At 40.3% G+C, this 25,088-nt stretch overlaps 1 protein-coding gene across 2 annotated transcripts in view; it reads right to left on the reverse strand.

Moving 5' to 3' along the window:
* Notch2 (notch receptor 2) overlaps window positions 1-25,088 on the reverse strand; it is a 154,165-nt gene that overhangs the window by 49,464 nt on the left and 79,613 nt on the right. For both annotated transcript variants that reach the window (XR_013091938.1, XM_076863227.1), the window contains exons 6-11: window positions 7,498-7,731; window positions 5,849-6,004; window positions 5,007-5,195; window positions 4,007-4,120; window positions 3,071-3,184; window positions 1,016-1,249 (exon numbers count right to left, since the gene is read on the reverse strand). Coding sequence is in view for 1 of the 2 variants with exons in the window: in XM_076863227.1 (XP_076719342.1) it covers window positions 1,016-1,249; window positions 3,071-3,184; window positions 4,007-4,120; window positions 5,007-5,195; window positions 5,849-6,004; window positions 7,498-7,731 (1,041 nt within the window). In the remaining variant the exon portion in view is untranslated. The remainder of the gene's footprint in view (window positions 1-1,015; window positions 1,250-3,070; window positions 3,185-4,006; window positions 4,121-5,006; window positions 5,196-5,848; window positions 6,005-7,497; window positions 7,732-25,088) is intronic.

The following is a 25,088-nucleotide window of genomic DNA, read 5'->3' on the forward strand; positions in this document are numbered from 1 at the left end:
GTTTCTTATGCTCAGGCAAGTCAAAAAGGACTTTGTTTTCAAACTTGGCATGTGTGAGGGCCTGGATGAAGACCAGGGCCTTTTACAAGTTTGAAGAAATGGATTTGGAAATAACACTATAAAATGAAGGCAGCTAATCATGTCCCCTACCTCTGCCACCCACACAGACCATTTTCCTTAAGTCCAGGATGATTTCTCAATAAATTTCCCCTGATATTGGCAATTTTCTTCTAGCAAAGGCACACACTGGTTAATCTTCCACTAATACTTTTCCTTTGATCTGGGACATAGTACTCCCTCTATTAATCACAGTTGTGTTCATAATTATTCCTATAATATGTAAAACAGCAGCCAGTGAAACCTGTGAAATGTTCTCTCAGAGAAAACAACTCCAAATTCCACACAGAAGGAGCAGCAGATTCTCCCCCTACCATGTAGCCTTCCACCACAGTCAGGGAATAGCACTGGACTCTAAGGACAGACAGCAGTGTCTATCCATTCTTCACAATTACTGTGATGTGTAACAAAGTGTGTCCTCTCCCTTAGAGTCTCCCCAATGCCTGAAGACCCAGTAGATATAAGCAGCAAAATAAAACCATCAAAATTAAAGAGACTGAACATGAACGAAAAAAAAGGTGAATGGAAGGAAGGAAGGAGGGAGGGATGGAAAGAATGCAGGCAATTCTCAATAAAAAGTGAATTAAAGAAAATTCATCAAGCCACATTTCAATAAGACACATTTCACTTCTAAAAATAATCTTATATTTTGAAGTGATATGCCTCCATTAAATGAAACACACACCCCACTAGAATGGCACAATTATTGTCTCTAACTTCTCCCCAAAGTAGAACCATTTATGTTGGAGATATTCATGCTTGTGGCTTTGGCTGTGCCTCTCAGAATCAGAAATATTTTTTAGGTATCTGTGCAAATGTCAAAAAAATTGGAGAGATCTGTGTAAATTGTGTTTAAGAAATGAAAAACTCCAACCCAACATAACCAGAGCAGGCTTACCTGATGTGCCCGGCTGGCAGTTGCACTGGTAGCCATTCACTAGGTCAATGCAGCGCCCATCATTCAAGCAAGGGCTGCTATAACATTCATCAATTTGGTCACTGCAGATGGCACCCATGTACCCCGGGTTGCAGATGCAAGTGTAGGAATCAATCCCATCCTGGCACTGGCCATGGTGGCAAGGATCAGGGTCACAGTTGTCGATGTTCTCCTCACATAACACACCAGTGAAACCTTAGGAAGGAATTTTACCAAGGAATCTTCAAAGCCAGATACCACACACCTGAACCCAAGAGCAAATAATCTATGCACCCTATACATTCCACATCTGAATGAATATTACTGCTGGTTTTGAGCAGTGGGAACTGGTTGTTTGTTTTGATTTAGAAAGCGAGCCTGGGGAGCTGTGCTCAAAATAAAGAACATCAGATTGTCAGGACTAATGCACCTTTGAGACTGATAACTAATTTCACTGCACAAAGGCTTTAACCTCAGCCCCCCGTCTTACTGGGTTTCAGGGGAAGCTGCTCTTGACTTTTTTTTTTTTTTTTTTTAATATCTGATTTCTTTTTCTCCCAAACCCAAAACATATGTACTGAATAATGGTTTCATGAACCTAGTGTTCCCAATTCTGACTTTCTGACTTTGGAGAACAGAGAACTTTATTCTGCTTCACCCCTTCCAAAGCATTAAGCATATAAACGAGATTTTCAATAAATACCTGTTGAACAAAACAAGTGAGTGTAACAGTTATGAGCATTTAAGTGAAAAAGGGTGTTCCTCCTTTCAAGATTTAGATATGCCCACATTCTTCCCCTTCCCAACAGACTCTAGGAGGCCTATCCTCCTTTAAAAAAGTGAATCCAAGCTGGGTGTGGTGTGCACACCTGTAATCCCAATGGCTTAGGAGACTGAGGCAGGAGGATCATTAAGTTCAAATCCAGCCTCAGCAAATTAGCAAGGCCCTAAGCAACTTAGTGAAACCGTCTCTCAAAATAAAAAACAAAAAGGGCTGGAGGTATGGCTCAGTGATTAAGTGCCCCTGGGTAACCCCCACCTTCCCCCCCCAAAAGGTGATTTTTAGCCTCTCTCCAGTGAGGCTTAGGTGTGACAAGAGGACAAACACTGGAGTTTCTCCAATGAAGGACAATAGGTTATTTTTAAAAGTTCAGTGGATCATTGGAGTTGACCTCACCAAGGAGGTCTAATATAAAAACAGTAGCACTGTATGTGATTTTGTGACTGTTTGCTTTTCTACAATCAGAAAGAAATCATTCGTTCAATGCCTACAACTCTTTACAAATTCTTCTAAATAAATTTGAATTATATTTATAACTGTCTTGAATTATATTTTTAACTTTTTTCCTCAAGCAGTCAGATAATAAAGGATATCATCTTTTCTAATAATGATTAGGTTTTCTAGACATTACTTATCTACAAAGAAACAAACATGTAAAAGGGACATTTGACTTAATAAAATATTCTCCAAAGTAAAAAAAGGGCCATAGGTTCACAGATCTGTTCATCTCTGTGAATAGATGCTTTGGATTCTAATACCAGAAGTCAGCAAGGAAACCCTAACTTCCTAGCCAGAGCTCTTGCCTGTTGGCTACATACCTAAGAGCCACTGTGTTTGAGCCTTCACACCTGTACACACTCAGCCTGTAGACTCCTAAGCCTTTTCAGGTCACTGGACTCAAGAGACAAAAAAAGGGGAACTATAGAGAAGTCCCAGTGGAACAGCTTTCCATGGGAATCCTACTTTCCCAAATGAGTCAGTCAAGCCAGCTGGAAGCTCACTGCTCTCCATGTCCCAGAAAGACATGGACATCAGTGGAATATCCAGGCCAGACCACTACCATGATGGAAGAACAGGGGGTATAGGAGGGAACCATGAGAACATCAGAAAGTCTGCTATCAGCAGCTCTAACACAGAGCAGCCCCTGAGTGTTAGAGCAGAGGCCCCTCTGTCTCTAACACAGAGAAGCTATCAGAGGACTGTTGCCACCTTGTGCAGAGGAAATTTCTGGGGGATGACAAGTCGCAGGCACTTACCAGTAGCACACTGGCATTCGTAACCATTTGGGTGATCAATACACTTGGCCCCATTCAGACACGGAGTACTGGAACAGTCATCAATGTCGATCTGGCATACTGGCCCCGTGAAACCTTGGGGAGGCAAAATAATGACCAAGTCAAAGTCTATCCTGTGTCTTTCTTACTTGTTGAGTGGATGATGCCTATGGAGGTGGGTTAGGTTACCACTAGAGCCCATGCTGTGGGTCAACACAGTGACCTCCCTAGCAAGTGATTCTCCCTACACAGTGGTTCTCCCTAGCAGGTGACCAGGATACCTGGGAGAAACTCAGGGTCAGAAGCCCTCTTGTCTCCACCACTGCTCCTTTAGAGTGATGTCAGTTCTAGAGGGAGCAAGAGAAAATGAAATGCTACATAGAGCCCTCAAATAAGCACCCAGATCTTCAGAGGCAAAGAGACCCTCTCTCTGGAGACAAAGTGGGCAGGCCACAGTTGCTGGGAGACAACTGGCATGTCTTCAACAAAAGCATGAAGGGAAATAACGACAGAGGCTCTTGCAGAAGAAACTGGATGCATGTTGTCTGTTTGGATTTGTGGGGTGAAAAAAATCTCAAAACAATAAAACCTCACAGAGGGGCTTCGAGTGTATGACCCATAGGGGGCAAAAGGAATCCTGAACAGCCTACAACTGTGGCTTCTGTGGGAGTGAGAGCTCTGAAATACACACACAGACAGAGGTCATTGACCATTCCAGAACAGACTTGGACCTCCATCCACAAACAACTTGGAAGATAGGCTAGCTAAAGCAATTCCCCATCCCTCCACACACGCCTCTCACCAAGTCTTCATTTTAATGATTTCCTCATGCATAGCCCACACATATGCTCCCTCCCTTCCCATGGTCAGTAGGCTTTGTACTTCAGAAGGAAACAGGGCCAGGTGGTGGGCACTTACCAGGGGGACAGAGACACTGGAAGCGGTTGACTTTGTCCACACACTGCCCATTGTTCACACAAGGGTTGCTCTGACATTCGTTGATCTCTAGTTCACAATGCACACCTTTGAAGCCTGCACAAAACAGACCACATACGGCTCAGAAAGACACAGAGGTGGACTCCAGCCAAGAAAACACAGTGTGCAGAGATGGCTACTACTTCTATGAGCATGGATATTACTGCCAAGACTAAGGGACTCTGCCATGTCAAGAAATAGTCCCTGTAATTAGGTTAATGGATAATGTGAAAGACCTTTGTCACTGTGAAGAGGTGACAGGGGCTACCTCATAAGACACTGGTGAGACCTAACATGCAAACAGACTCTACAATGCTTTCTGTGTCAATGCACACATTCCAGACAGTGCCAGACACAAAGTGTCCCTCCCCTGAGGTCCTAAATGCCACCCGAGTGGGTTGCTACTGTAGTCAAGGTATAAGTCAAAGTCAGGGCATGGTCCACAGCTATAGCAGCTGGCATCCTTCATCAGCCAGAGCAGCCACCTCAGCTGTCACTTCACTAGTGTTAGTTGGGCCTCTGAGGATTCAAGAACTATCTCTGCAGAAGAGCTCCAGGGCACCACTAAGCATATATTGCAGGTAAGATCCAGTTCCATTAATGGAATGGGACGTATTATGCAATACATTGGAGGATCAGGAAAGTTAGCTATTTTTAAAAAAGTCTTATAGTATATCGCCTCTGATATGTTCTGTGGTATGCATCTGGCTTTGACATAAAGAGCTTGTTCAATTTGGTCGACATTGCTCTGCCAATTCCCATCTTGCACGCTTCTCTGTAAGAAAAAAAGAAAGATGCCTAGGAGCCCAGACATCCTACAGTGACCAGTCAGGGAATGAAATGCTGATACAGTGCATGGACTCCCCCTGGTTCCTGAGTGCTCCCTAGGACAAGTGCAGTGCCACCTCTCATCTCACACCCCAGCATGAAAGCATACATTTACCTGGCATGCACAGGCAGGTGAAGCCTCCAATCTTATCCAGGCAGGTGGCATCATTCTGGCAGGGGTCTGAATGACACTCATTGATGTCCATCTCACAGCGAGGTCCCCCATAGCCCTTGAGACACTCGCAGTGGAAGCTGCCATCTGTGTTCACACACCTGCCGGCATGCTCACAAGGATTGCTGTTGGCTGCAAGACACAAGCACCAATTATCAGGACCCAAGCACAGGCCAGAGTTTCCACAAATGCAGACTACAGAAGAGCATCTGACGATGTATTTCCTAAGCTTTCTACCTTCTCATGTCTTACATAACTTACAAAGGAAAAGTAAAAATAAAAAAGGAATAGGCAATCTTTACTCTCGTGCCTTTCTGTATTCTCTTTTTTGGGGGAACATGGGTACCGGGGACTCAACTCAGGGGCACTTGATCACTGGGCCATATCCCCAGCCCCATTTTGTATTTTATTTAGAGACAGGGTCTCACTGAGTTACTTAATGACTCACTTTTGCTGAGGGTGGCTTTGAACTCACAATCCTCCTGCCTTAGCCTCCCAAGCCATTGAGATTAAAGGTATGCGCCACCGTGCCGGGTTTTCTGTATTCTATAGTCCAAACTGCCACTGAGGAAGGCTTTATAAGAAAAATCAAGTATAGACCTTGCATATATTTAGTTCCCAGAATGGAATGCATGGTTAGGCTGAAGAGTTAATTGCAAACAGGAATACCTAAAAGGAGAGATCTGAGATTTGGGATGTAATATGCTCTTGGAGTAACATGAGCTCCCGATGAAATACTTGCTGATCTGACACCCACTGGAAGCAGAGAAAGGTTGTGTACTCACCCATGGCACACTCATCCACATCTTCTGTGCAGTCCGCCCCTTTGTAGCCCTGTGGGCAGGTGCAGATGTACTGCCCATTCAGGGGGTTGGTGTCACACAGCGCCCCCTTGTGGCAAGGATTGCTGATGCAGGCATCATCCAGATGACATAAGAGACCTGCCAGAGTGGGGGCAAGTGTGGAGAGACAACATCCCTCATTTGAAGAAGAACTTTCTCTTTCACCAAGTTCCTCACAATCCAACATAAAGATTTAAAGTCAATGTCCCCTTCACCTGGTCCTATCCAGGGACACACTGCAACATCAGCAAAGCAGCTAGCTGCTTCAGAGAAGCCCATGTTCCAACCCTGAGCCCTCAACTAGACATCTCTTCCAGTGCAGAGATGCATATAGGCCAGAAATTAGAAGAGTAACTCCAGAACACGGAGACAGTCTCTGGATTGTCAGATTTAGCAAATAAAATAGAAGAAGCAGAGTTAAATTGAAATTCTGATCAACAAATTTTTAAAATAAAATTCAAATACTACATGCATCCTGCTTTATCTGACATCTTCCTTGTCCAGTGTCGCTCTACCTGATGGTCATGGGCCCATATGCATCTCTCCAGTCTCAAAAGAAAACAGGAACCAATGTCATCTTCCTCTACTAGAATGGCAGTTTAATGGCATTGACATTTGGCTCAGATGCCTTCAGGTTTCTGAGGACATTCTAGGCTTCCTGTTCCACAGAGTTCAAGTGGGAACTAAGTTTTCTAGTCTGCTGTTTACTAAGGCTTATTCCTCAAAGCTGAAGGTGTGGCTTTTGGAAAGGCAGAAGAAATATAACCACATTTCAAAACTGCTGGGTAAAAAGTTATCTTGGCTAAACCATCTTTTTTTCCATCACATCCACCCCCATGTTGCTGTCATACTTCTAGAAGTAGAAGCTATTACACAGAAAGAGCAAGGTTAACTTTCTAGTATGAAGAACCCTCCTTTAGAGGAATATTTCCATAGACATTGAGGTTTGAAATGAACTTCTCCTCCTTCTCTTCTGCCAATTCCTTCTTAGTAAGTGGATTATTTCTTCTTAAAATCAAGCCTGTAAATCCATTTATTCATCATCTATAGGAATTTCTGAAGTATTTTTCAGTCTAAGATCTTGAGAAGTTCTGCAGATGCTCCAAAGACCACAGTTACTGTCCTTCATTTTCTTTTCTTTTTTTTTTTCTTAGTCACAGAAATTGAACCAAGGGGTACTTTACTACTGGGCCACATTCCCAGCCCTTATTATTTTTTATTTTGAGTCAGGGTCTCATTAAGCTGCTTAGGGCAAAGTTGCTGAAGCGGATTTGAAGTTGTAATCCTCCTGCCTCAGCCTCCAGGGCTGCTGGGATGACAGGAGTGCACCACTGCATCTAGCCTAGCTTTCATTTTCTAGGATAACAAACCAAAGCACAGAGTGAAGATTAGAAGTAGAAGTCCTAAGAAGGAGACTAACTTCCCAGACCTTTGGCAAGCAGATAACATTTCCCAAAAAACAGTCCTGAGTGGTATGTTCCTACAGATGGTAATTCATGGAGCACAGCTGCCAGACAAAAGATACAGCAGAAGCCCTGAATGCTCACTGCCCCACCCCCCACTCTCCAGCTCTATCCTTCCATTGGCCTTACCTGCCTTTCCTTCTGGACACATGCAAGCAAAGGAGGCCACACGGTCAATGCAGGTGGAGCCTGGAGTGCAGGAGGCGAAGGCACAATCGTCGATGTTCTCGCTACAGTCATCTCCACTCCAGCCATTCACACACACACAGCCATACCCCCCATTGCGGTTGGTGCAGGTGCCTCCATTCTGACAGGCATTGGGTTGCAGCAGGCACTCATCCACATCCTCTGTGCAGAACTGTCCTTTTGGGGGAAAAGAACCTTTGATTAGGGGGCCCACATCTCAAGGAATTAGTACCATCACACCCCCATACACTTCACCTTCACGTGACCTGCCTGAAATTAAGGCCAGCAGAGCTCACAGCAGGCCAGATATTCTCCTGAATTTTAAGGCTATCTTAAGCCTTAAAATACCAACCAAATGGTATTTACTCCAGGCAAGTTATTTCAAGATGAACAAAAAAAATTATCATTGCTACAAACTCTTGACAACATGAAAACAGTCTTATTAAACAGAGGTGAAACCTATTAGGACCCTTGACTCACCTTAATCCCTGGGTCAATGAATAAGAGCACAGAGGAAAGCATCTAAGAGATGAGTGAGTCAAAAAATAACAGAAGGGAAACTACAGGTCCAAACATTATGGCAACTGTTCCATATCTGGACTGTATCAACATTAACAGCCCAGCTGTGATACTGTACAAAAGTTTTGCAAGATGATGTCACTACAGGGAAACACTTGGTAAAGTGTACTAGGTTATCTCTCATTAATTGTCACAATCCTGTGAAACTTTAAGTGTTTCAAAATATAAATTACAATTTTCAAAAACAGTAGGCAAGCAAGGATAGAAAAGATGAACAACAATGAGAAGCCCTGGTAAAAGGCAAGACCCAGATCAGTGAGACTGGAGCAAAATGTGCTCATCCCAAGGCAGAAAGCCCACCCAGTGCAACAGGAGATGGAAGAAGAACCAGTATGCTGTCTGAAAAAGAGCACAATGAAGGAAGACAAACATGAGGCTCCTACAGGTGTGCTGCAGGCCATCCTGACAGCAACTGTGGGACTATGGCAAAGCCTCCTCAGCAAGGAACAAGCATGTCTTATATTTCTTACAACCAAGGAATCTGTTTCAGAAATGCAGTTCAGTGCCAGGCCACCAGAGTCATAGAACATATTAATGAACTGGTTTGGCTGGAAGTCTTTTAAATTAAGTCAGTTTAGACAGCTATGCAAAGAAATTAAGATTTAGATCATTTGAATTTTCTAAAACATAACAAGCTGCTGAAACTCAAAAAATGTAAAGGTATCCTTCATTCTTCCTTTGCACTGTTGGCACATTCGAGTTGCATCGGACCTAGCCTAACTGCTCACCTATTTATTCTTCACTCCCATCTCAGCTGAACTTCCACTACTATAAAACCAACATCATCTATCACTTGTTTGGTTGCACATCCATCTTCCACCACTTGGATGCAAGCAAGCTCAGTCTGGGGACCTTTTTTTTTTTTTTTTTTTTTTTTTTTTAATGTATTGCCAGTAAAGCTCACTAGCATGGCAGGATGGGAATGTGGATGTTTCCTGAACTCAGTGTTAAGCATCTTTCTTTTGTGCTTCCCTCCTTACTCCATCCATGTAAGTCCTGAAGGAACCACTATGTCTTTGCATAATCACACCTCTTGGCCACAGCTGACTGATCCGGCATGGGCAGAGGATCCAATCTACGTCACTTCGTCCCTTTTCCAAACTACTGGACTAGGAACATTTTGTCACAAGACCAAATGGATGCAACAGCTAGTCTGCAGAGAAAGTGATCAGGGTGAATTAGAAGTGCACAGTGAGGAAAATAAAATCATGATGGCATTCAAGTTATTGGTTCCTGTTCCTGAAGCCCAGCTGCTCCTGGCACAGTCCTTCTAGGAGATGTCTCTTGTAAGTTTTTCTAATTTGAGATGATTCTGCCAGTTGTAATGCAGATTATTAATTAACACACAGTAAGCGGGGATGGGGAGAAAAAGAGGAAGTGAATGAGAGAGGGAGTAAGTAAGTGAGGGAGTAAATGAGGGAGTAAGTGAGAGAGGGAGGAAAGGAAGGAGTGAACTCAATGGCAATCATCTACCCCAGGGAAGATGATGTCATTCCATCTATTACAGAAAACTTTGTTCCTTTACAGTCCCAGCAGAAACTCTACTTCAAAGTAATGACAGCTGTGTTATTAGAATGCAGGTGGGGTTGAGAAATAAACACATGACCAAGAAGTAGGTGAAGAGTTCTTGCAACCTGGAAAATTGCTGAGTCTTGTCTATTTTACTTACAGTAACTTGAATATCTACACTGCCCTGAAACATACTGACTTGTGCAATTTGAGCAAATTAGATGTTATTCTTCTTTATTAACATTGTGATAAATCTGAGTATAAGACAGTGAGTGTTTAAAATTATTTCGTATTCATTTCTTATGCATTATAATAACCAGTCACTAAAATATTGGTATAAGATAGACTGGAAAATAAACAAAGAGACTAGATAAAATATTAAGTATTTCCTTAGAATGGAAATTTGGCACTCCTGGGACAGGACACAAATAGCCATGGATTTCCTACTGCAAAGTATGTACTTCTTGGGGTGCCATAACAATCATCTCATTTGGAGGCGAGGAAATGGTTCTGAGAGGTAAATATAACTTGCCTCTTGTTAGAGCAGGAAATCTGGCATTTGAGCTGGGGGCTGCCTCACTCTAAACTTCTTAATGATTTGAGGTATGGATCTGGCTTTATCAAATCCCCTCTGCATGTCCTATTTTCCCAGGTGCACAGACACGTGGAAGTAGGGAGGATGAAGAAGGTTAAGGTGGGGAGGTGGAGGAGGTGAAGACCAAAATTATGACTCACAGGACAGGATTACTGGAAAGCCTATGACTTCACACTACTGTCCAAAATGCAAATGTACTTTTGGGTACAGTTCACTATTTTTTTGAATGAGACCAGTTTTTGGAAACTAGATGCCTCCACTGAATCCTAGGACTACACGTCTGTAAGGTACTATTCATTAAAGACATGAAATCTAGAAATCCAAGAGCATTATGACTTAGAAGGAATTTTCTTTAAAAAAATATTTTTACTTATACAGGGGCACAATATCTTTATTTTGTTTATTTATTTTTATGTGGTGCTGAGGATCGAAACCAGTGCCTCACATATGTAAGGCAAGCACTCTGTCACTGAGCCACAACCCCAGCCCTAGAAGGAATTTTCTACAGGATGGATTTCTTTTCTCCAAGTTTCAGGCACAGCTCTCCAAAGCAGCATTGCTTCCAGCCTCATTTCTGCCAGACTCTTTTTCCTCCTTATTACTACTCTATCAACCAGTTCTAAAATTCAAAATGTTGAAAACAGTAACCAAGGTGGCCATTGCAATTGCTTGCTCCAAAATCTCCAGTGGAATGTCTACTAAGATAGTAAACTTCCAACAGGTCCCCAGCATTTTAGCACAGAGGAAAACCAGTGCAGACGCCTGAAATTAAGAACAGTAAGGCTCAGAAAGGTAAATGACCTCCTAATTTCACAGAACTGATGAGAAGGAATGCTGTCACTCAAACCCAGATCAGTGCAACTCTAAATCAGATGCCTTTCACCGTAGCATAGTTGAGCACCAAATTGGCTTTCTTTGGTCAAGACCTACACCTTGAATCCCTGATCCAGAGTCCTAGAGCACAATGAGAAGGCACAAGAATACCCTTAGCAGAAAGAAGGTATTAGCCTTGAAAAAGTTCTTTGCACTCTCCTAAGCAAATTAGGTCTATGTTTTAAAGTCATTTGGCTTCTTCCACTATTCCATGCCAAGAAAACTAGCCTGGGTTGAAGGGAGGTGGGTTCCTGAGGAAAGCAGGATTAGGTCCAGAAGACAGCAAAAATGATCTGAGTGTACTCTGGTTGAATTTTAAAAGAAAAGGTGGAGGTGGCTAGAGACTTATTTAAATACAGTTCTTAAGTTGATAAAATAGGCAAAGAAGAGTGGGGAAAGACATGATCAACACAGGGTGTGAAGATTAGTCAGACAGTAGAACACAGGAGGAATGAAAGGCAAACAACTATCTGTTAGCAGGGAGAGGAGGAGAGCACATTAAGTTATGAGCTACCGGGCTGGGGATGTGGCTCAAAGCGGTAGCACGCTCGCCTGGCATTTGTGCGGCCCAGGTTCGATCCTCAGCACCACATACAAACAAAGATGTTGTGTCCGCCAAAAACTGGAAAATAAATATTAAAAATTCTCTCTGTCAGTCTCTCTCTCTCTCTCACCTCTCTCTTTAAAAAAAAAAAAAAAAAAAAAGTTATGAGCTACCTAGCATATAAAAGTGAAAAGCGTCTGGTGAAAAGGAAGAGCTGCGTTGTCTCCATGCCCCACCAAGCCACTAAGTCTTCAATCCAGAGACAAGTCTCAACATAGATCATCATCTGTGTCAAAACAAACCATGCTGGTAAACTCCCAAAATATGTTGCACAAAGCTCAGTTAGGCAAGTTTTGAGGGCAATAATTATCCCTCTTAGTAATTTCCACCTGTGGATACTGCAAGCTAATGCCGTTTAACATTAAGGCCACGGCAGAGGGCTGGGTAGGTCCCCTCTGTTTCCTATGGGCAAAAGAGAAAGAAAGGGGTGTGTATTTAAAAGCTACACTCCAGGAGTCTGGGCTAATCTAATATGAAGCATCACACTGCCTAATTCTTGGCTGATACTTGAAACAATGAGAACCACTTATAGCTACTGACAATTTTCCAGCTTATCATTTTTGCCTCATGTATCTATTCACATTCCTATCTGTCCTTGATACACTGTCTCTAGCCACAACAATTTTCTGTTGGTTCCTCACACATTATTTCCTACCTCAGTACCTCTGCATATCCTGTTCTCTTCAGCCCCTCTAATTCACATGACTAGTTATTCTCATTCTTCAGACCTCTCTGATAACTTAACGAGGTTCTTCAAATGCATCCCTCCTCACTACTCTCCACCAGTGCATTTGTTGCAGTCAATCTCTCCTGGCATATGTCCCAAGTTGTGATTATTTATTTATTTTCTCTACATAAGTTTCTTCTCACATTAGACTACACACACTATGAGAGTAGGAACTGTGTCCTACCATTCACTTCAGTATACATGCCAGGTACTATACTAAACACCTGGCATCAGTGGCAAAACAGATGAGGAAACAGGACTAGAGAGGTACAGTGACTTGTTCAAGTTTGCACCATTAGTTCAATCAATTAGAAGTACAAACTGGAAATGGAAATAGTTAAGTGCTCAAAAAGACTGGGAGTGTGAGATTGCTTGTTTTCAAAATAGGAAGGGGAATCTGGGTTGACTATTGAAGGACAAGGCAGGATTGACTAACACAGGGGAAGAAGACAGCTCCTTAGTGCTACAAATGAAGCTTCCTACCAACCCACCACTAGTAAAGTAAGCATGCATATCAGTTTTATAGGAGTAGGGTCACTTTAACTGTCTTTTCTTATTGCTCTATCCTATGGTTTTAAGATTACAGGATAAATAAGATTATGGACCCAGCCTGTGCAAGTAAATTTAGCAGTGTTAACCATAGAGGTCTGCACTGAAATGGAAACCATGACCTGAGCCTCGTTAGCATCACACTCCAGCCAAGTGAGCAGTGAAGCACTAAACAGACACCATTTATGAGCAGTAACAGCTCATCATAGTTCTCTCAAGGTACCACAAACAAACCATCAATCTGACTTGGAGTTATAAGTGACTGGGAAGAGGGAAGGAGGAGGACAACAAAAGAAAGAGGAGAAAAGAAATGACTGCAGGGCCTGAGCACTCTCTGAAGAAGAAGCACTCACCCTCCCAGTCATCTCTCATCTGTGCAGTCTGTGGAAAAAGGCTTTATCACATCAATAGTCCTGTTAAGGGTCAACTCGAATTGCAACAACAATCCTAAAAGAACAGCTTGGCTGGCCCTTGCCCTGACCCTGCTACCTTTTCTTCTATGGTTAAGTCAAGATAATTCTCTCTGACATACTTCCAATCAGCAGTCACCCAACTCCCAACTTCTGGAGTTTCATATATTTCCATGTCATACAGAGCATTCTTATAACTTCTATTCTATAAAATTTCTGCTCTAAACACAGATTTTTCTATTTTGCTGGTGAAGTTAATGAACACAGTTGTACAACCTGCTGTGACTAAGGCTAGTTCAAATATTCGGTGTGACCAATGAAGTCTACAGGACCTGCCTAATGGGAATATGTATGTGCACACAAACGTGCAAGGACACATGAATGTGTACATGTCGCCTGGGGTATGCCAGTGACTGAGGGGAATGATGGGAAGGTAAACATTCAGACAAGCACGAGACTCTCAAGGGACTCCTCCACTAATACCCAGACATCACCATCATTGTTTAAATTCCTCAAAGGCCTGGTTCTCCTGGTAACTTCCACTGCATTCAGGACAGAATTCTAACACCAACCTGTGTTTCCCACCAAATTCTCAGGCTCTTGCCTTAAAACAACATGAGCTCCACCACTTCAGCCTTCTGAAATTTTTCATTGATCACACAAGTATCTGGGACACTCATCCTGCCCTTTCCACTAAACAATTCTTACTTACTGTCTATATCTGAAATGTCCACTTTCTCAAACAGACTATACCGCCCTGAACAAATTAGTTCTGCCTGTTAATGTGTTATACTGAAACCCTCTACTTGTTCTGCAAGGCATTTGTTTCAGTCCAAAATTTTAAAAATAGTTGGATGATTTATGTCTTGTTTCTCACTACTGTTAAGGTCCTGTTTACTTCAGGAACTCAAGTTCTGTAGAGAAATGGGTGGTAACTCTCTACCTCATTACAAATCTCCAGAACTTAGCACAGTGCCCAGCTAATATTACTTATTTAAAAGTGCTTGATAAACATTTGTTAAATGAATGTTTAACTCTGTCTTCTCTTACTAAAATCATCCTACTCCTGAAATAATGGTAATCTTTCACAACTCATTTCTCCCATAGCAACAAAGTGTGTCTGTATTTTATTCACATCTCAAAGTCTCCCTCACCACCTTATTTATATGACCCACAACACACAAACTTCTCATCACAGTCCCCTTCCTTTTTCGCTAAACTAAACCTTATTTGTACCATACCCAAATCTACCTTGCCTTTGCCTACTAATCCTTCAACTATATCCACGGGCAACTCCACATTATGGTAGATACTTTCCTTAAGTGAAACCTCACCTTTTCCTAAAGACACTATCCCAGACAGCTCTTTCTAGAAAAAAAACTCCCACTGCCCTCCTCTTCCAATGGCTGCCATCTGAATCAAACTAGGGGACAAAGAATCAAAGTCAGGCCTGGTGACACAAACCTGTAATATCAGTGCTTCAGAAAGTTGAGGCAGGAGGATCACAAGTTTCAGGCTAGCCTGAGCAACTCAGTTAGGCTGTCTCAAAATAAAAAATAAAAAAGGGCTGGAGATGTTACTCAGTAATAAAGCACTTATGGGTTAAATTCCCTGCACGAAAAAAAGAAAAAGAAAAAGAAAGAAATGTCCTTTTATTACCCAATGCTGCTACTGACCTCAAACAGTAAATGTATTAAGTTATAAGCACTTTACCTTGACTGTCAAATATAATCTTTAAAAATGACTAGCTCACTTTTACATAAGCTGCACAAACCCAGTCTACACCAGAAAATGTATTAAAATATCTAAGTGAGAAGAGACTCTTACTAATAGTTGTGAATTTGGAGAGGTACAATTGAGCCAAGAACAATCAGAAAATCTATGCTCCAATCCATTCATTCATTCAATAAAGACACACATATACACAAACTGTGCTAGGCTCTGACCTATATGCATGAGGGTTATAATGAGGAATTAAATAGACATGATTTCTACCCTGTAAACCTTCCAGGCTAACAGTGGTTTTATAGTCAAAAAAACAACAATAATTAAGGGTGATAAGTGCTTTAGCAGTTGCCAGGTTGCTTTAGGAGCATGGAGTAGGGAGAACAGAGAAGGACTATAGAATGAGACTTTTAAGTGAAAGCCTGTGGGACATACAGGCAGAGCAAGGTTGTGTAAGAGTATACGTGTGAGAGTATGTGGGGAAAACAGGACAGGGTGGGAGTATTTCAGGCAGAAGGAAGTGATGTGTATAGGTTTGAATGAAAAAAAGAGCATGGCTCATTTGAGGCAATGAAAAAAGACTCAGCGTGGCTGAATTACAGGGAGTGCACGGGGGAGTGGAGAGATGCTGCAGGCGAGGGTTACATCCAGTTCCTTGGAACTCAATCCAAAAACAAGGAGGACCCACTGAAGCGTTTTAAGCAAAGAAACAACTCGATCCAATTTGTGTTTCAGAAAGCCCATTCCGCTGCAGGCAGGAGAATGGGCTGAACTCCATCTCACCCCTCCAGGTCAACAGCAATTTAAAGCACCAGGGAGTCCCAGCCTCCTGTGGCCGCTATAGCAACAAGAAAGTCTGCAGTGCATCTGGGGCAAATTCCGGATGTAACACACCAGAAAAAGCATCCAGTGTGGATGCCATATGGAAAGCCATGGAAGTTGGGTCAGTGCTGAGCATTCAGGAAGTGGACCCCTGGCTCAGGGAAGAAAGAGTGCCAAGCTTTGGTCCCTGTTACTAGGGGTGAAGATGGAAAGAACCTAGAGGAGATGCACATATGACATAAAACAACAAGAATACAGTTCAAATACAAATCAGGATCAGAAGCTGTAAAGATGAGAACTGAAACAAAGAAATATAAATCAGTAATAAATGAAAAGTTTAAGAAGTTCTCACAAAATGCAAAGCAAAACACAAGCAGATTATAACACAAAGAAAGAAGATTTTAGCGTTGGGGAAAGAAGAATGAAAACCTAATGTAAAAATAATACGTTTTTCTATTTTAAAACAAATGATGGCAAATGTTGCTTATCAAGAGATCAGCCACACTCATCTAGCACGGTGCTTCCTAAGTGCTCACCACAGAAAAAGGAACAATGTTTAAAACTGGAAATGAAATCGCCACCCAAGGATTCAGTATCTAGCCAAAACACCATTGTGCATGAAGGCAACTAAATCAGAATCAATTTTTCACATGTCTAAGGGCTCCCAAAATATGCCAACATGTCACTTTCTTGAAAAAAAATTACTCAAAGATATACTTATTTGACTGAAAAATTAATCAAAAGAATGAAGTGTAGAATGAAGAGGTTGTGACATAGCTGCACTAGTAGCACAAAATGAACTGCACACAGAATTAAGCCTATAATATCATAAGTTGGATCATAAAACTAACTACCAAAAAGAAGTTTAAAAGAAGGTGTATACACTTTTAAAATTCAATAATAAAATACTATAATTTGAATTTTAAAAACCCAGATTGCATATACAAAATCTAGGGAGTGAAGGAAAGTTATAAGAGAAATAAAAGTATGCTAATTCTCCATCTGATAAGGAAATTAATAGATACAGTTTTGTTTATGACACTTAAAACTAGGAAAATGAGCTGGGCACAGTGGCACATGCCTGTAATCCCAGCAGCTGGTGAGGCTTAGACAGGAGAATCCTGAGATCAAAGCCAGCCTCAGCAACTTAGCGAGGCACTAAGCAGTTTAGTGAGACCCTGTGTCTAAATAAAATACAAAATGGGGCTGAGGATGTGGCTCAGTGGTTGAGTGCCCCTGAGTTCAATCTCAGGTACCAAAACAACAACAACAACAAAAAGCTAGAAAGATGAATTGAAGTTCAAATATTTAAACACGAATTCATCTAAAAATAAGAAACACTATCAACAAAATATTTTTCAGAGAACGAGAAAAAAACAAGACCAAATTGTAGGGAACAACCAGAAAAACCAAAATAATCAAAGCACTCTTGAACAAACAGAACAAGGAAGGAAACATTTGCATTATCTAACTTCAAACTACATTACAATGCAGTACTGATTAAAACAGCATGGTATTGGCCTAAAAACAAAGACTAATGGAACAAAATAGAGGACCCTGAAGTAAACCCATATGTGTACAGCCAATTAATTTTCAACAAAAAGCTAAGAACACTAAGAGGGGAAAGGACCACCTCTTCACAATAAATACTGCTAGCAAAACTGAATATCCACATCAGAAGAATGAAGTTAGATCTCTGCCTCCAAACAAAACCAACTCAAAATGGATTAAAGACTTAAATGGAAGACATGAAACTACTAGAAGAAAACATACGGGTAATACTTCCAAACAGTGGAATGAGCAAGGAATTTTTGGACAAGACCCCCAAAAACACAGGGGAAAAAAAGCAAAAATAAGCAAATTGGATTATATCAAACTAAAAAGTTTCTGTACAGCAAAGGAAACAACCAACAGAGTCAAGAGACAACCTACAGAGTGGGAGAAATATTTGCAAAATGCACATCTGACAAGGGAGTTCATTTTAGAACTAAAAAAGCTCAATAGCAAAAAAAAAAAAAGAAGAAGAAGAAGAAGAAGCAAACAAATAACTCAATTAAAAATGGGCAATAGGGGCTGCGGTTGTAGAGCACTTGCCTCGCACGCATGAAGCACTGGGTTCGATCCTCAGCACCACATAAAAATAAATAATAAAATAAAAGTATTGTGTTCATCTACAACTAAAAATATATTTTTTAAAATGAGCAATAGACCTAAATAGACATTTATTAAAAATAAGAAATTGAAAAAATGATCAATATTGCTAATCAAGGAAATGCAAATCAAAACCACAATGTGAGATATTACCTCAATCCAGTAAGAATGGCTATTATCAAAAGATAAGAAGTGCTGGTGAGGATGTGGATAAAAGGGAACCCTTGCACACAGCTGATGGGAATGTGCAATTCCAGACATTATGGAAAATTGTATGGTGGTTACTCAAAATTTAAAAATAGAACTACCACACAATCTAGCAATCCCACTAGGTATATCCAAAGGAAAGGAAATCAGTATTGTCAGAGACATCTGTACTCCCATGTTCACTGCAGCACTATCTACAACAGCCAAGAAATGGGGACAACCTATGTGTCCATCAACCAATGGATAAAGAAAATGTGGTGTATACACACCATGGAGTACTATTCAGCTATAAAGAAGAACGGAATCCTGTCCTTATTTGAGTCTCCTGGTTATCACTCACTTAATAGTCGTCATTTGTTAAAATCTGTCCTGGGAATGCCACAATAAGTAAGACAGGTTCTCAGTCCTAAAGAGGCTGATAATCTATGAGGTGAGCAGAGCGAACAAACTAGTAAATACAGTAAAGTACTACAGGTGCTGCAACAGAGGCATGCAGAGTTGAATCAAGAGCAATGTTACAGTCCTGAAGAAGTCAATTCTTCTCAATCACCCCTTTAACCCCACCAAGTACTTAGATGGTTCTAAATTCCTATCCATGTTTCTTTCAAAACCTCATTCCTTCATATTTTCCACCTCCTATAATGGTTTTGTGTAGACTTCTTTATTCCTTCCTAAACAATTTTTATAATTCTTGAATGACACAAATTAACTCTGTTAATCTTTGTGTTTCTTACAGCATCCACCATGGATTTAATAGTTGTGCAATAAGTATCTGTTATTTAACTTACAGTCATTCCATGTAGGCTTAAAAACCATTAAGTTACACTGGATCTTCCTGTAATGCAGCCAAAACTAGACACTGAGTAATGAACCACAAGGACAGGAAAAGATCCTTCAGTCTCACCTCCTCATTTTACTAAACCATACTATATATTCACTCCTGTTTCCACCAACATAGCCCCCAATCAGCTTTTGGACCTCTGGAATGAGGGTGCTTCAGGTTAGCACTCTGGCAGTCTTCCCACTGGAAAGAAACTGAAATTGGGGTGGGAAGTAGAATTCCAGAGAGCAGGCTAATTATCTGGTACTCACAATCAAGCTGACAGCAGAGAAATTGAAACCTGAGATGCATTTTCCCATTCTGCCACACCGAATATAAATGAGAATACCTTTGCGGTCCAAGATATAATTAGTTTCCACTCTCAACTCAAAAGCTCCATCCCTATAGTATTACATACATGTGGGTAAACACACACACACACACAGTGATTTTGAAAAAAGATCCATTCCATGGGACAATGTGTCACCAACTAGAGACTGGGCTGAAACAGAGATACCTATTTCAACTTCAGAACATCACCATGCAGAGACTCATTTTCAGATACAAGGAGCTCCTTCCTGCACCACCTCTGGCATATGCACTCGCTGATTCATGCCAAACATTTTTACTAAAACTGGAGCAACTAAGAGCAGTGGGAATCTTAACCAACTCTTTAGACTCATCATGCTTATAAAGGAGCGGAGAAAAAATCTGGTCAGTTTTATTTGACTCATATCCACCTAGCTTTCATTGTTCACTTCTGCTTAATGTCCCAAAACACTACTCCAAGCCCAAGCTGAAATTACATTTCTGGATTAATAACAAGCACAGGAAAATAAATCACATCTGCCCCAGGAGTGAACCCAAAACCAAAAGCAGTCACAGAAAGGAATTTCTGAGTTGAATTTAGAGTCAACTTTAATTCTGAAGGAAATGAACCTTTAAAAAGAAAATTCAGATAACAATGTACGTAGACAAAACATTAATCTACTCTGTTCCAATAAATTTTGGGGCCTTTTAAAACTTTCTTTTTCCCTTAAATGGATATCTGCCAGAGCAGAACTTCTCTGATAAGATGGCATGGTGCCAAAGGCAGTATGATAAAGACATTTGTGCTCAGGCTGCATGAAACCTTTAGGTATACTTTCATTTCCTAAAGGAACATCTAGTTATTCAGACTTATCTCCATAACAAGATTCTTATAAAGAAGTAACCCCCAATCTCACCCCCAACACCAATTTTTTTTTTTTTTTCCACCTGAGCTCAGGCTAGTCGAGAAGGCTGGGCGTAGTCTCTGAAAGCACGAACGAAAACACTATTTGGACAGCTATAGTTAAGTGGAAAAGCACTAAACTAGGCTACAACCAGTTCTGTCCATACTGACAGGGAAACCACAGCGGACCAAAGCCAACACACTCTTTCTAATGAGGCTTGCACAAAGCCTCCTCTGCATGTGGTTACCAGTCTGCTGCTCTACCACCAAAGGACACAGTGCGTACTCCCACTTTTCACCAGCAATGATAATACGCTCAGAGCACCTTCATATCTAGAATTGTTCTGTCTAAAAGAAATAAAACAAGAGACAAAGGTATACTTCTAAATTTTCCAGTAGCCACTTAAAACAAAAGAAAAAAGTCTTGGGGTGTAGTTCAGTGGGAGAGCACTTGCCTAGCATGCCTGAGGTCCCGGGTTCAAGCCCCAGCATGACAAAATAAAATAAAATAAATAACAAATAAAATGAATGTGAAAGGAACATATGAAATTAATTTTAGAAGTATTATTTTATTTAACTCAACATATCTAAGGCAAATTTTACTATCTAATTAATATTTAAACATTAGATGTTTTACCTTTTTTTCATGCTGTCTTCAAAATCAGGTATTTAATAGTTATAATACTTCACTTCAAACTAGTCACATTTCACATACTCAACACAAAATGTGACTAGCAGCCACCAAACAGAACAGCAGGGATCTACATTGTTTAACATGGTTGCTATTTGCTGAATAAATTTTTATTTATTCACCATTGATTCACCTAAGTCCCCAATAAAGTAAGTGAGAGATATTAGTTTTGTGTATAGCAAATAAAGCCTTCTGATAAAAAGGAACTGATTTATTTACCCCAAACAAACCACAGAGTTGGAAAAACTTCTACTCATCTTGAAGTCTAGAACTTGATACAAAAGTTCAAGTCTTTTACATACGTATACTTGGAAAATAAAATTATCTATTAGGTTCTTCTCACTAAAAATCTAGCAAACTCCCAAATCTCCATTTATTTTAAATTAATGCCTACTGTTTTCTGTCATATAATCTCATCCCTTCTTTTTCAGATGGCTAGCAACTTCACTTCCTCTCCTACTAGACTAAAACAACCCCTTCTTTTCTATTTTGTCAAAAGCCAAACCAAACAATTCATGCTTCAACTTTACAGTTGGCAATTGCAAAGGAAATTCTGAACAAATTTGTAATAAAGGCTCTTAGGTATAGCAAAAACAGCACCAAACTGAATATAAAACATTCACATAATGTTAACTTCTAACCTCAAAGCAACCAGCCAGATTCCTAAAATGGAAAAAAAAAAAAAAAAAACAAGGAGTAACTAGAATAATAAAATTATAAACTGAACTTTCAACCTATTAAAGAAACCCAAAATCCTTCAAAATAAAAAATTTAAAAAGACAACTCACAGAATCAATTTGATAAAGAAAAAAGACTGAGTATTTATAACTTGAAAAGCCTAAATTCAAACACTAACCCAAACGCTATTTGCCTTGGGCAAATTATTTAACCTTTTTGAACATGCATATCTGTGAAAAGGATATTTAATATATTATACTCCTAATACAGTGATTGTAAATGTTCACAAAGTGTATTATAATTAATAAATTATTCAGTGCTAGTAAATAACAATTAATTTCTATACTCCAGCCCCACTCATTTTTTTTTATTGGTTGCTCAAAACATTACAATGATCTTGACATATCATATATCATACATTTGGTTCAAATGGGGTATGAATTCTTATTTTTACCACGTGTACAGATTGCAGGATCACATTGGTTATACAGCCACGTTTATACATACTGCCATACTAGTGTCTGTTGTATTCTGCTGCCCTTCCTATCCCCTTCCTATCCCCTCTCCCCTCCCCTCCCCTCCCATCATCTCTCTCTACCCCATCAACTGTAACTCATTTCTCTATTTTATTTTTTCCCCTTTCCCCTCACATCCTCTTATATGTAATTTTGTATAACAATGAGGGTCTCCTTCCATCTTCCGTGAAATTCCCCTTCTCTCTCCCATTCCCTCCCACCTCTCATCCCTGCTTAATGGTAATCTTCTTCTCATGCTCTTCCTTCCTGATCTGTTTTGAGTCGCCCTCCTTATATCAGCCCCACTCATTTTTGTAATTTATGTAAAGCAGAAAACACTAATCTGAACTTAGAGCTTTAACATCAACAGAAATAAGAACCCTACGGCACAAAATAGTCTTTCTACTCTTTTCCTCAGTTGGGGACTGGGATGGTGAATAACTTAGCTATGAAGATCTGTAAAGAACACTAGAAAACTGCTGCCACCAACAATTCAATAGGTTCATAATGCAATACCTCCATCATGTCAAGCAAATAATAATGTCAATCTAAATGTAGTTACACTGACACTGAGAAACACAGCCCAAGAACATTTAGCTCAGCCTGAGAGAGTTGGGGAAAGCTTCCTGAGGGAGTTAACCAACTGATCCAAGTCAAACGGGCACAAAATCATGAAGAAAACAGGGTTAGGAGTGGAGCAGGCCAATCTGGAGAAAAGCAATGGAGTAAATGAAGACACAGAATTTGGAACAACACAAGCACAATGTGGGAGAGCTGAGAGCAGCTCTTACTGCCAGAGTCTGGAGAGCTGTTGGATGCATGAGAAGACTAGAGAAGCAGATAGAGCTGGGGCATGAAGGCTTCATATAACATAGGGAGCATTTTGGGGCTTTATCCTGTTAATGACAGGCAGGGCAGAAAAAAAGTCTTGTCACTGGAAATCAAAGTATTGACATGAGTTAAAAAGGGAAAGGAAACCTATGGTGGGAAACTAAAGGCAGAGGATCACTCCAATTGACAGCCAACAGATCAAAAGAAATAGAAAGCACCACATGGAACTTATCCACTACCTCTGCCACCCTTTCTAGAAATACAAATTACACTGAGAAAGAAACATCTTGCCCAGAAAAGAAGCATTTATTAAACATCCTGGGCTAGGAAATTTGGGTAAAATATCATTTTACTGGGAAAGTTTGACCCAAGATCAGACCTTCCTAATTAATATCAAAGCAGGAAACCAAGTGTGGTATCAAAGAAAAATCAGCAACAAAATTACAATACCATTTAATCTTCACTGGAATCAGAAGCCTGAGTACCACACAGAGTCATGCTCCCACAGGGCACAGGGAGATTAGAATAAAGTCAAGTTCCTGACACTTATATCATCCTGCCCAGAACTAACTGTGAAACTCATTAAAAGCAGAAAAAGTCCAAATCTTTTCAGTTACTGCTGGTCATGTGATTAACTTTATAGTCATTTCTAAGTGGGAAAAAAAAAAATCTACCACAAAAATGGCAAAAGCTAGGGAGAACAGAGAACATAACAGAAAGTGCAGAGGGTTGGAAGTGAAGTCCTAGGATCAGGACCCCATGAAGAAATTCTAGGGAAAGTCCAATTCTAGGGAAACCCAGTAGGAAAGTATTAAAGAGGACGGTTTGGGGATTAAAAGCAGAAATATGGGCTTTTCCAGAAAATCATGTTATTTAAGCTTTAAATCCTTTTTTATCTTTTCTATTCACAGTCTATAGAACAAGAGTACTCTAAATAATTAAATGCTGCAGATAAGGGAAAGCAATTCAGAAATGCTAAAGAACACCAGGCAGGAATGACTGCAATCCAGCATAAAGACTTCTCTATAACAGAGAGTTCGGTACTGGTACTAAAGTTTCTTCTTATAACACTAACTTATTCTTTGGGTTTCCACATTGAATCAATCCATTTCTCGCAAAAACTTTCTGACTTAATTGTCTTCACTTTCAGTAGATAAATAGATGGATACAAAAAGAAAGTAGACCACAGTCTGCATAAAATCACCCAACTTACTAAAGTAAAAAACTTAGGATAATGTAAAGAAACTTCCAAGAGGGTATAAAATTAAGCTACACTACTCTTCTAATGTCGGAGGCAAAAAAAAATTATTTTTGACTTGTGTGGAGAAAGGGATACAAGAAAGACAAAGCAGAGCTGGGGTTGTGGCTCAATGGTAGAGCACTTGCCTAGCATGTGTGAGAGGCACTGGGTTCAATACTCAGCATTGCATGCAAATAAATAAATTAAAAGGTCCATCAACAACTAATAAAATGTTAAAAAGAAAGAAATAAGACTCCCAGCTGGGAGTCTGAGGCAGGAGGATGGCAAGTTTAAGGCCAGCCTTGACAACTTAGCAAGATCCTGTCTCAAAATAAAAAAAGAGAAAGGGCTTTCAATGTAGCTCAGTGGTAGGGCACTTGCCGAGCATGCACAAGCCTTTGGGTTTAATCCCCAGTACCATGAAAAAAAAAAAAGAAAAAGAAAGAAAGAAAAGAAATATGAGTATAATAAAATAATGCCCAAAGTACTTGCTCAAGCTTTTGCTAGTTAAAAGGTATGACAATAAGATAAGATAGATATCTATCTGTGAACAAATAAGATCTGAACTCCTGTGGTGTATATAGTTTGGTTTGGCATTTAAGTATGCTCTTTCCTCTCAAATATTTATTAAGCATCTACTATGTTCCAGGCAATGTACTGTTTTTCCAACAAATAAAGTTCAGAGTCTACCAATAAAGATCTTCTCTCATATGCACTGTAGCACTTAGCACAGTGCTGAGTTCAGAGCAGTTGCCCAATAATTCCTGTGAAAATTTATATTTGAGTGAACACTGA

The sequence above is a fragment of the Callospermophilus lateralis genome, chromosome 7 (genome assembly GCF_048772815.1).
Source record: "Callospermophilus lateralis isolate mCalLat2 chromosome 7, mCalLat2.hap1, whole genome shotgun sequence".
Classification (NCBI taxonomy): Eukaryota; Metazoa; Chordata; class Mammalia; order Rodentia; family Sciuridae; genus Callospermophilus; species Callospermophilus lateralis.